The 12496-nt window shown below is 53.8% G+C and overlaps 1 protein-coding gene across 1 annotated transcript; it reads right to left on the reverse strand.

Moving 5' to 3' along the window:
* Nucleotides 1-412: 412 nt before the first annotated feature.
* On the reverse strand, nt 413-6403 carry LOC123346159 (acetylcholinesterase-like). Its single transcript, XM_044983401.1, has 4 exons — nt 6316-6403; nt 3773-5282; nt 1571-1737; nt 413-636 (listed from the first exon to the last, which is right to left on the reverse strand). The coding sequence occupies exons 2-4, from the start codon at nt 5272-5274 to the stop codon at nt 599-601; spliced, it is 1707 nt and encodes a 568-aa protein (XP_044839336.1). The 5' UTR covers nt 5275-5282; nt 6316-6403; the 3' UTR covers nt 413-598.
* Nucleotides 6404-12496: the final 6093 nt, after the last annotated feature.

Consider the following 12496-nt stretch of genomic DNA (forward strand, 5'->3'; position numbering starts at 1 on the left):
CGGCCTCCTTTTGGTAGTCAGACCTGTTCTTGATGACAACAGCACCTCCTTTATCAGCCTCTTTGATTATAATGTCAGGATGGTTTCTGAGGCTGTGGATGGCATTGCGTTCTGCACGACTTAGGTTGTGAGGCAAGCGATGTCGTTTTTCCACAATTTCTGCCTGTGCACGTCGGCGGAAGCATTCAATGTATAGGTCCAGACTGTCATTTCGACCCTCAGGAGGAGTCCATGTGGAGTTCTTCTTCTTGTGCTGTTGGTGGGAGGGTAACTGTGTATCAGTGCGCTGTTCAGTGTAATCTCTGTTGCCCATTATCTCACCACTTAACTTCCACACACCCCCAACACACTCACACACACTCTCCTTGTCCCCCACTACTCAGAAGCAGCTAATCAAGCTCACACACCAGAATACTGTCTACACACTAAATATGCTTTAATGCACTGGAGGTGGAGGAGTTACAGAGGGAGGGTGAATCTGTGGATTCCCAGGAGGTTTATTAGCAGGATCCTTGTTAGTGAATCAGCAGGTGCTAGTAAGCACTGGATGCTCTTGTCTGCAGGGAGGGTTTCTTCAGGGGATTGCTCAGCTCTTCATTCACGGCCCCCCGGGCTGGGCACGTCCGGATTCTGCTCCTGCGGGACACACAGCAAGTGGGGTTAACAGCAGCAGGGATGAGCTCAGACTATGCAGCATCTGGTCTAGTTGCAAATGGGAGGGCAGACCTGCAGGGGAACAGGTGCTGCACGGGCTCAGTATGGGGTGCTCTCCCCTTACGGTCAGTGCTAATCCCTGTGCACCAGGGGGTGCTTTGCTGCAGAGAGAGGCATGGGGGGCTCAGCAGGGGACTGTCCCCGCACAATCAGAGCTTTCCCCAATACCCCCACATTGCTATATTGTAGCAGTAGAGGATGCTGTGCTGGTGGAGTTCCCGTGTTTTGTAGCATCTGTGAACCCCGGTATCCAATGTGCAAGGCTCTGTTCTGCCGCCCATAAGAGGTCCCCTGGCACACAGGATTCCCAGTGACTATTGGATTTTCCTTCGCTCCCTGTGCTACACAGTTAAACAGAAGCTGTGCCCCTCCCAAGAGTCAGTTGTGTTTCTTTCATTGCCTCTTTTCTCTTCAGTGACACTGCAGGCCACCTGCCCCCAGTTCCCTCTGTCATTGGATCCGTCCCTCTACTCCCACTCATCTTGCTGGGAATCCCACTCCAAGCTCAAGCTCCCTTAGCTGGAATGGGGGCATTGGGGTTGTGCTGGTACAGGAAACATGGGTGTCATCATCCTACCTAGTGAAGATGGGTCAGAACCTGTGGCTCCCTGCAGCAGATGGGTTCTGGAGTCCTCAGGGGATGTGAGATCTCCCCCAGGTAGGAGAATGGGGAACCTCTAGGAGGCCAGGAGATCTCATGGAAATGGGAATGTGATCTGGGGTCCTTCCCCCCCATGAGGTGCCAGCTCCAATCCAACCCCAGGAGTGGGGGGGGGGAGTGGCTGGCTCAGAGGAATGGGGAACAACAGACCGTTCCTCTCTAGGGATGCTGTCGGCTCACCCTGGTGATGCTCACCTGTGGGGCTCGGCTCCTTTGCGAGCAGTGATGCTAGGAGGCTGCAGCGTTGCGTGCGGGGTATCTCCTTAATCTGGGCCAAGTTTATTTTGATGTGGAAGAAGTTTTGCTTTATGGGGTCATACTGGGTCCACTTCCTTCCCCTGCCCTCATCCCCTGTGAGCATCCTGGGGAGAAATTAAACACACCACATAGAGGTTAGTACCTGGGCTTGGAAAGGCTGAGAACTTGCTCTGGCCAAAGTGTGACATCCTGGAGGCAGGGGTCATTAGGAGCCAATTTGCAAAGTTTGGCTCCTTTCCAAAAGGCTGCCATCCTTATTGTTTCCAAAAAGCATGGGGGAAAAAAAAGCTGCCCTAAGTTAAGATGGCTGCTTCCGCCTGTTCTCCTCATATGGGGTAACACTACAGGTTTCCTTTTATAAAGATGGCTGCTATTTCCCATTGATCTTGATGACATTGAAGCCACAGGCTGCCATGAGTCATGATGGCTACCATTGGCCTCCAGCCCTTTCCAAAGAGAGACTGACCCTAGGAAAGATGGCCACTGTTTCCCATTGTTTGGACTGGGACTGAAGCCACACTCAGGGAATATGGACTTCATTTGTGCTCAGAGAAATTGGGAAGGGCAGAGTGGGGAACTGAACAATATGTGTGTGTGGGGGGGGCAGGGAAGGCCACTGAAGTGTTAGGGATTATGGGGGCACCAATAAAAGGCTCTAAACCGGAAGATTGTCTGAAGCCACCATTTGCCCTCATTTAAGATGGCCTCTCTCACTTGTTCTTCCAAATAGGACAATGTCACATGGTGCCCTAACCAAAAATGGCCACCATGTCCCACTGCACTCCATGAGATTGAAGCCACAAGCTGCCCTGAGTTGGCTGCAGTTTTGCTACAGCCCTATAGTTACCCAGGTCATCCTATTTACCCTTTTTATAAATGGGCCCAACATTTGCTATCATCCAGTCTTCTGGAACATTCCCAGTGCTCCAAGATGTATTGAAAATCAACATAGACAGGCCAGCAAGCTCCTCGGTCAGCTCTTTTAAAACACATGGATGTAGGGTGTACTAATTTAAAAATGTCTAACTTTAGTAGCGTCTATGTAACATCCTCCAGAGATACTAGTGGAATAGAAAAAGTGTTATCCCCATGCAATGAGACTATAGTATCTGGTTTTTCCCCAAATACAGAGCGGAATTATTTATTGAACAGTTCTGCCTTTTCTGCCTTACGATTGATAATTCTGCCATTTCCAGTTAGTAATGGACCAATCTCATAGTCAGAATTCTAGTTTCCTAATATATTCAAAGAACTCCTTATTGTCCTTAACTCTGCTGGTCGTAGATTTCTCTCTGTGTCTCTTTGCTTCTCTTATCAATTTTCTACAATTCCTAATGTCTGATTTATATTCGTTAATATCAACTTCCCTTTTCTTCTATGTGTTGGATATTATCTTTTTAATTTTCACAGCTGTTTTCTTCACTTCCCTAATTTGGGAGTGAACGGATCCAAACTGGGTGGTTAAGATGAGAATGGGGAATGTTTTAATTTTAAAGATTTCTTTTGGAGTCTTGCTTGCTTGTTTTTGGTGGAAGGGAGGATCTATTGGTAGCTAAGGCCAGGTGTACGCTTAAATGCTAAATTGCCACAGTTATCTCAGTTAGAGATGTGGAAAAAGCCACACACCTGACTGCCACAGCTGTGCTGACCTAGCCCCTAGGGTAGCTGTAGTTATGTCAATGGAAAGACGCTACTGTTAATTTCGCTTCCGATTTTTGGGCAGGTGATGTTCCTCCACTGCTGGAGCAACCCCTTTTGCTGCTGCAGGCTGTATTGACATGATGAGCTGACGTAGCCATGCCTGTATAGTGTTTGTAGCACGGACACATCCCCTAGCTAAAAGCCATGTTTCCTTGAATGAGGATGCGTGTATTTGTGGGATCACCGACATCCTGGTGAGGGAAGAAGGGAATTATCACTAGCTTGGACTCAGGGGGCTCAGATTTTACCTCCCTGAAGTAAGATCAGCTCTAGGTCATGGGCTTCAACCCATTAGATTAACTATTTCCCAAAGGGACCTGTTCTTTGCCATGGCATTGAGCCGGGTCTTCCTGGATGTTGTGTTCCCCTGGCCAAAGAGTGACAGCTGCTCTCCTGGTCTGGCTCAGGGGATCAGAGGATTGTGGGGGATTCCCTTACCCGCTCCTGGCGAACTCTGCATTGTACTGCATCAGCGTGCGGCTCAGGACTTCCTCAGCCTTTGTGTGCGTAGAGTTGGCTCCTGCCAGGGACCAAACAGTTCCGAACTGATAGGGGAGCTCAGAGCCGTGTGGCACCCCTGTCCATTCTGCTGTAGAAAATACACTGGGGCGCTGGTCGAAGCTGTAGACAAACACGGGATTGCCGGCCTCTGCTGCCTGCCTAGCCACCTCGGCTACTGGGCACACAACGATGTAGTCACCAACGATCTGTTCCATGGCCCATCGATACTGTGCCTCGCCCTGATCCTCCCCCTCCTGGCTGTACCACCGAGCCACAGCCTGGACGGCCTCTTCTGGTGCCCCTGGCACCAGCAGCCTCAACACCTGCAGCAGCTCCTCCATACCGATGTTGCTGGCGTTCTCCGGGTGTAAGGTGCGGGCACCGAAGAGTATTAGGTAGGAGCCTTCGTTGGCAGTGAAACCAGCTGTGATGGGTATAGGCTGGATCTGCTTAGCCTGCAGGAGTCTTGATGGTGAATCAGGGAGAAAATCCCCATCTGTTGTTGGCACAAACGGCAGGCCCAGCAGCTTCCTTTGGTTCCAGACGGAGATGTCACCTTTGGGGAACTCCCCTGCTTCCTTCCCCTGCAGGCAGCCCACCAGGGCGATGTCGTCACCATCGGTACAGCCTAGCAGCTGGCCCAGCCTCCGGCCTCTCTCCTGGGCCTCCTCGAGTGAAGTCCAAACCCATGGAGAGGTTGGGGATCCGCTCTGCATCACGGCGCGGGTGAAAAGGGACTGGCTTCCCGGGGACAGAAGATGGAAGCCGACTGAGGCAGCCCCAGTGTTGTGGCCAGAAAGCATCACACGGGCTGGATCCCCACCAAAGGCAGCTGCGTTGTCCCGCAGCCAGCGCAGTGCTAGGCGCTGGTCCCACAGGCCGGCGTTTCCTGGGGCGGCCGGGGGCAGGGACAGGAAGCCCAGCGCCCCCAGCCGGTAGTTCATGGAGGCCACAATCACGTTCTCGGTGGCAGCTAAGAAGCGCCCGTCATAGAGCTCGAGGGAGGCTGCCCCTCTGAAGAACCCACCGCCGTGGATCCAGATGAGGATGGGGGCTGGGTCAGGGGGCTGGGGATGGGGCACCCAGATATTGAGGAAGAGGCAGTCCTCAGACTGTGGCATTGTGGGTGTGAATAATTTGGCCTCAGGGGAACCAGTAAGTGGAAACTGCGGGCAGACATTGCCGAAGCTGGTGGTCTCCAGGATTTGGCTCCAGGGCTGGTGGGGAAGTGGTTTCTGGAAGCGCAAGGCCCCCACGGGGGGCTCGGCGTAGGGGATCCCCAGGAAGGCCATCACTGTGCCGGAGCCGGCCTGGAGGCGCTTACCCCGGATGGGGCCGCTGGTGGTGAGCACCACAGTGCTGTTGTCATCGGAGCCAGAGCTGGGGCCCATCAGAGAGAGGAGGAGCAGGCAGGGGAGTGCAGGGAGGAGTCCCAGCATCACGGCAGCTGTAAGGGAACCCCCCCCCAAAGGGAGTTATAGGGAATGGGATTTGGGGTCTTTGCCTTCTAGAGGGCACTGGCTCCCATACAGTCCCAGCCACCTAAATCGAGACAGCAGGAGCAGGGGCAGCTCTAGCAATTTCGCTGCCCCAAGCACGGCGGCACGCCACGGGGGGCACTCTGGCGGTCGCCGGTCCCGCGGCTCCAGTGGACCTCCTGCAGACGTGCCTGTGGAGAGTCCGTTGATCCCGCGGCTCGGGTGGAGCATCCGCAGGCACTCCTGAGGTAGGTCCATCGGAGCCGCCTGCCACCCTCCCAGCGACAGGCAGAGCGCCCCCCGCGGCATGCCGCTCCAAGCGCGCACTTGGCGCGCTGGGGTCTGGAGCCGGCCCTGAGCAGGAGGTAGCTCCCTACATCAGCCCAGATCCCCATTAAGCAATACAGCCCCCATGTCTTTTCTGTTCATGCTCCAGCTCCCTGCTGAGCTCCCTGATCAGCATCAACCATAAGAACATAAGAACGGCCATACTAGGTCAGACCAAAGGTCCATCTAGCCCAGTGTCCTGGTTTCCAACAGTGACCAGTGCCAGGTGCCCCAGAGGGAATGAATAGAACAGGTGATCCATCCCCTGTCGCCTATTCCCAGCTTCTGGCAAACAGAGGCTAGAGACACCATCCCTGCCCATCCTGGCTAATAGTCATTGGTGGACCTGTCTTCCATGAACTTATCTAGTTCTTTTTTGAACCCTATTATACTCTTGGCCTTCACAACATCCTCTGGCAAAGAGTTCCACCAGCTGACCCTATCTCTAAGAGGTCAGTGAGGTCTAGTGGACTAGAGCGGGGGAGGAGAGGGAGGCTGGGAGGCTGTACTCCTGGTTTCCCTCCCCAGCTCTAAGAGTGGGGTTTGTGGAAAGGGTAGTAGATGGGTAATTATTTACAGTGATCTCCATTCCAGCTGCTCTTCCACTCCATTCACTCCCTGGACCCCTCTGTCCCTAGCTCTGAGGCAGTGGGGCCCTGGGTAGCACAGACTCACCTGCCCTTCTCCTTGGCACACTCACAGTTGTGTCTCACGGTTCAGCACGAAGGTGAACAGGGGATGCTGGAGCAAACGGGAAGCCTCCAATGCTGAGAATAACAGGCAGGGAGCAGCCACTGGGGCTTATTTATCCTCAAATCTGTGTCCTCACTGGGCTGTGCACACACAGGGGGAGGGGGATCTGGGCCAGATGGGTGGAGCCAAGGTGTTTGGAAACAGACACCCAGTTGGGTAAACAGCATAAGAGCTTTAGGGACAGAAAGGCCGTGATTGCTGAACTGAAGCCACCTCTGGGGTGGGGCAGCTGGGTCCCAGGAAGTGAATCAGGAATCCTGTGTCCAAAGGATATATAAGTGGATTTTAGATGATGGGGCAGAATGGAATAACTGAAGAGAATGTTTGGCCAGGTGACCGGGGTACATACCCCCCTGATGAGAGAAAGTGCTTGGGGATGTTCAGGGAGAAGCAGGGCCAATGAGTTGGTTGTTTCTAGTGTGAAATCCATCATTCACTACAGCACAGCACCGTGCTGGGGCCTTTGGGTCGGCCCCAACTCCAAGGGGTACTCCTGGGGCATTCTGTGCCACTGTCATGCGCAGAATTCATGTGCTACGCAGAATTTTTTCCCCCACAGAAAATACATTCTGCTGGGGCGTTTTGGTCAGCACTGACTGCAAGGGGACCTTGCTCCCTGCAGCATAGTGCTCCCCTACACCATGCTAGGGCATTGGGGTCAGCACTGACTTTGAGGGGACAGCACCTCCTTGTTAGGATATAGATATTCAGGCCTGTCTGCAAAGGCCTATACTGTAAGAATTTAGGTGTATTCTTATCACTTAGCTAGTTATAGAGATATAAAAGAAAGAATCAAAATCACTGTCTGCCGGTGTAAGGGCCTTCTCTCACTGTGACAGTCTGAGGCCTGGTTTTTAGGGTACATCCATACTACCCGCCCGGATTGGCGGGTAGCAATCGACTTCTCGGAGTTCGATATATCGCGTCTCATCTAGATGCGATATATCGAACTCCGAACGCGCTCCTGTCGACTCCGGAACTCCACCACCGCGAACGGCGGTGGCGGAGTTGACGGGGGAGCCGCGGACGTCGATCCTGCGCCATGAGGACGGGTAAGTAGTTCGAACTAAGGTAGTTCGACTTCGCGTAGCTGAAGTTGCGTACCTTAGTTCGACACCCCCCCCCAGTGTAGACCAGGCCTTAGGCTAAGGCCTTCGGCTAAGCAGCAGAGGCAGCCATAAGCTGGGAAGTGTATGGTCACATCCTCACATTCCAAACTAGTCACATTGAAATAAGGTGCTATTGGGCTGTTAGGAATACAATCCTGTCCTGATAGTCCTGTCACCTCCAGAGAAAGGGAAGAGCCTAGAAGATGTAAAAGGAAACTTCATTTGAAAGCATCCTGTCTGGCAAGAACTCACTTATCAATAGCTGGGCTGTGAAATCTTCATTTCTGTATTGTTCTATCACTGTAGTCTCCACTTCCCTATTGTTTGTCCATATAATCTCCGTCTGGTTCTGTGATTGTTTCTGTCTGCTGTATAATTAGTTTTGTTGGGTGTAAACCAATTAAGGTGGTGGGATATAATTGGTTAAATAACCATGTTATAGTATGTTAGGATTGGTTAGTTAAATTTCAGTAAAATGGTTGGTTAAGGTATAAGCTAAGCAGAACTCAAGTTTTACTATATAGTCTGCAGTCAATCAGGAAGTAAGGGGGGAATGCGAACAGGGACTGGGGGTGGGGGAATTGGGATCATGTTTTGCTAAGGGGGGAATGGGGACAGGGAATAGGAACAGGGACACAGGTAAGGCTCTGTGGTGTCAGAGCTGGGAATGGGGACGCTGAGGAAGGAAACTGGAATCATGCTTGCTCCCAGGTGAATTGTTTGCACCTTCGGACTTCAGGTGTTGTTGCTCTCTGTTCATGTGAGAAGGACCAGGGAAGTGAGAGGGTGAAGGAATAAGCCCCCTAACACTCCTACTGAGCCCTGCTCCCTGCCACCTAGCACCTCCTAGCATCAATCTGGGACATTTGGGCCAGCAATGACTGCACGGGGAGAACGCTCCCTACTGACCGGCCCCATCCCTTCTGCACAGCGCCCCTTAGTGCCACACTGGGACATTGAGGACAGCACTGACTGTATGGGAAAAGCATCCCTCCTTACCCCCTGTAGTATCTTCAGAATTTTGGTAGTTGCCTTTTGAAATCCTGCCCATGCTGCAACCCTCTTAGCTTGTGAGAGCCACTCCAGGGGAGATCCTGGTCCCGACAACATGTGGTTGGGTCATGAACATTATTGACAGCTCTGGGCATGTTTGTTCCTCCTGAAATTGCCTATGGTCCGTGGGTTGCTTCTCACAGTCACTTACCAAGGGGCGTTTTGTTGTTTCTAGTTGCCAGCGTTGGTCACAAGTTGGTCACTGTTGACCTAAGTTGGTGAGTGATGGCAGAACGCCAAGTACATATTACTTAGGCATGTCAGAACTCAATGTTTATGCTTTATAATTTTGACAGATATGTAGGGTGGTTCGGCTGGGTCTCATCCCCGTCCGGGGCAATGGGGAGCCAAACGGCCTCGCTACTGGGGTCAGGTGTGTTGGGGAATTAGCTTGGCTGTACAACAAACAGTCAGCAGCTCCGGCCCTCAGGCAGGGGCTGGGCAAACAGTTCAATATGAGGAAGCCCAGGTCCTGGGTCAGGGCGGGCAACAAACAGTAGCGCAGGCCCTCAGCCAGGAGCTTAGCAAACGGTTGAACAGCAAACCCCAGGCTCCTGGCTCTGAGCAGCTGGGGAGATGCCACCTGCGAGGTGGGTGGGGGGGGGGGGACGCAGGCCCACCCATTCCACTGCGTCCCACCCTGGGGCCCTAGCAGCGGCAGAAGACCCGCTGCTGTGTCAGTGGGGATCCTGACCGCAACACCCTGACATTGGCTCTGGCAGTGCTGCAGCCAGACTCGGGTCGGCTGCCCCCGGGCTACTTCCTACCTCCCCCTCTAGAGGTATCTGGTCCAGACGGCGTCCTCCACGAGGTCACACACCATGGGCTCCTTGGGGTAGCTTGGGAGCAGTTGGTTTGGCAGCTCCTCGGGGTAACTGGCAAACGGCAGGCCTGGCGGTTCCTCAGGGTAATGGGTGAGTGGTAGGCTTGGCAGTATCTCTGGGCTCAGGCTAGCATCAGGCGTTGGCTGGTCTGGCCAGTCTAGGGTGACCAGATGTCCTGATTTGATAGGGACAGTCCCAATATTTGGGGCTTTTTCTTATACAGATGCCTATTACCCCCCATCCCCTGTCCTGATTTTTCACACTTGCTGTCTGGTCACCCTAGGCCAGTCCTCAGGGTGGCTGCTGATCTCTGTGGTCTCCATACTGGGAGCTACGCCACAGGCGCCTGGTCTCTCTGGTGGCTGAGTTTCAAGTGAGCTCTGGTGAGGTCAGGCTTTTATGCTTCCTGTCCTGTGCCTTGACCTCTGAGGGGTGGGCCCAGGGTTGCTGGCTCTGCCCACTTTGGTGTCCAGAGAGGCTCATCTCCCTCCGGGGTGGCGGGGAACCAGACCACCTCGCTACACCGCCCCCCTTAAGTCGCTCGTCGGGACCAGACTCTTCTATACCTCCCAGGTGGGACAGGAAGTCAGCATTAGTGTGGTCCTTGCCTGCTCTATGGCAAACCGTAAAGGCATAGGGCTGGAACACCAGGTACCACCGCTGTATTCTCATATTATTGTCTTTCATTTTATTCATCCATTGAAGTGGGGCGTGGTCGGTGACTAGGGTGAACGGGGCTCCAAGAAGGTAGTGACGTAGGGCATCACAAGCTCATTTCACTGCCAGGGCCGCCTCCTCCACCACCGCGTAGTTCTTCTCCTGTGGAAACAATTTCCGGCTGCTATATAAGACCGGATGGTCTTCCCCATCTATCTCTTTCGACAGGACGGTGCCCAGTCCTAGCTCTGAGGCATCTGTTTGGAGGACGAAGTCCCGGTTGGAATTTGGGCTGTAGAAGACCAGTTCATGGCAGAGACTTGTTCTGAGTTCCTGAACGGCGTCTTCGCATTCCTGGATCCAAGCCACATGTCGAGGGCTGTCCTTGGTTAAAAGGCCGGTCAATGGGGCAGTGACAGACACAAAACGGGGAATGAAATGTCGATAGTAGCCGTCGAGCCCCAAGAACTGTCGCACCTGATGCTTTGTGGTGGGAGGTGGGCAGGCCACCAGGGCCTGGACCTTTCTCACGAGGGGATTCATTTGTCTGTTCTGTATAGTGTAGCCCAGATAAGTAATCTCTTGCCATCCAATGCGGCATTTTTTTGAGTGGGCTGTCAACCCGGCCGCCTGCAGGGATCTCAGGACTGCAGCTACCCGGACCAAATGATCCTCCCAGTGGCAGCTGTAGACAACCACATCATCCAAGTAGGCGGCCGTGAAGTCTCGATGGGGTTGGAGGACATGGTCCATCAGCCACTGAAACGTGATTAGGGCCCCATGGAGGCTGAAGGGCATCCGGGTGAATTAGTATAAACCTGCTGGGGTGGCAAACATGGTCTTCTCCCTCGAAGTGGGGTCAAGGGGGAACTGCCAGTAGCCCTTGCTGAGGTCAAGTGGTGAAGAAGCAAGCGTCCCCTAGCTGGCCAGGCAGCTCATCTACGCACAGCATAGGATATGTGTCAAACTTGGAGATGGCGTTGACGCGTTGGAAGTCGATGCAGAAGTGCTGCATCCCATCGGGCTTGGGTACTAGCACTATCGGACTATGCCATTCACTCTGTGAGGGTTCAATTACGCTCAGCTGTAGCGTGGATTGTACCTCTTCCTCGACCATCTGCTGCATGCAGTGCGGCAAGGGCCTGGTCGTTTCTTGGATCACTACCCCAGGTTCTGTCTGAATGGTATGGTAGACCAGGTTGTGTAACCCGGCTGGCTTGTGAAGGTCCGTGGGAACGCCTGCAGGAGGCACCGGGCTTGCTTGCATTGTTAGTCCGTGAGCGCTGGGGCCCCTTGGTGTCCTGGGTCAGGGCGGCATGGGGGCCCAGTTCTGGCTCTGGTGGAAAAGGGTTAATTAACAAGCCCTAGCGCTCCCGCCAGGGCTTCAGGAGGTTGACATGGTACCGCTGGGTTTTCTTACGTCGGTCTGGTTGGTTGACCTCATAGGTGACGGGCCCCATCTTCCGGACCACCCCATAGGGGCCCTGCCACCGGGCCAGTAGCTTGGACTTGCTCGAGGGCAGGAGAAGCAGGACCAGGTCCCCAGGTTTAGAATTGCGGCTCTGCATGTCTCGGTTATAGGTCCGTGCTTGAGCCTCCTGGGCGACCCTTAAGTTTTCCTGGGCAAGCGTCCCGGCGTTCCTGGAGCTGGAGGACGTACTTCAAGAGGCCCTGGGTTGGTGATGGAGCTTGTTCCCAGTTTTCGCACATCAGGTCGAGCAACCCCCGTGGGCGGTGGCCATAGAACATCTCAAAAGGGAAAAACTTCGTAGAGGCCTGGGGCGCCTCCCAGATCACCAGAAGCAAAGGCGGGAGTAGCTGGTCCCATTGGTGTAGTTCTTCTGGGGGGAATTTTCACAACGTCTTTTAGAGTACGGTTGAACCGTTCAACCAAACTGTCGGTTTGTGGATGGTAGATAGAGGTGCGCCACTGCTTGATCCCCAGGAGCCTACACTCCTGCCGCAGCAGTTGGGAGGTCAAGTTGGTGCCCTGATCCGTGAGAATCTCCCGGGGCAGGCCTACATGAGCAGAGACCTTCACGAGCTCGCCCGCAATGGTTCGGGCAGTGATGCTCCGCAGCGGTACTGCCTCTGGGAAACGGATAGCATAATCTACAGGACCAACACATACTGAAATCCCATGGTGCTTTTCAGGGGGGGCCCCACCAGGTCCATGGTCACACGTTCGAAGAGCGTTTCAACTATGGGCATGGGGACCAACGGGGCCTTGGGTGTCTGTGGGGGTGATGCTAGCTGGCACTCTGGGCAGGAGTTATAATAGTTCCTTACTTCCTGATGCACTCTGGGCCAGAAGAAGTGTGTCAGTATCCAGGCTAGAGTCTTCTCGTGGCCCAGGTGCCCGGCAGTTGGGATGTTGTGGGCAAGTTTCATTACTGCCCGCCGGTGACATCGAGGCACGAGTAGTTGGCTCTGGGGTTTTCCAGTGTGTGGGTCCCGTTC

The sequence above is a fragment of the Mauremys mutica genome, chromosome 12 (genome assembly GCF_020497125.1).
Source record: "Mauremys mutica isolate MM-2020 ecotype Southern chromosome 12, ASM2049712v1, whole genome shotgun sequence".
Classification (NCBI taxonomy): Eukaryota; Metazoa; Chordata; order Testudines; family Geoemydidae; genus Mauremys; species Mauremys mutica.

Excerpts from the sequence above, each read along its gene's own strand:
- LOC123346159 (XM_044983401.1), bottom strand. The coding sequence starts at position 5,274 with ATGCTGGGACTCCTCCCTGCACTCCCCTGCCTGCTCCTCCTCTCTCTG. Across the intron at positions 1,738-3,772 it reads GCAGAGTTCGCCAGGAGCGG|GATGCTCACAGGGGATGAGG; the intron begins GTAAGGGAATCC and ends ATTTCTCCCCAG. Across the intron at positions 637-1,570 it reads AAAGGAGCCGAGCCCCACAG|GAGCAGAATCCGGACGTGCC; the intron begins GTGAGCATCACC and ends TGTGTCCCGCAG.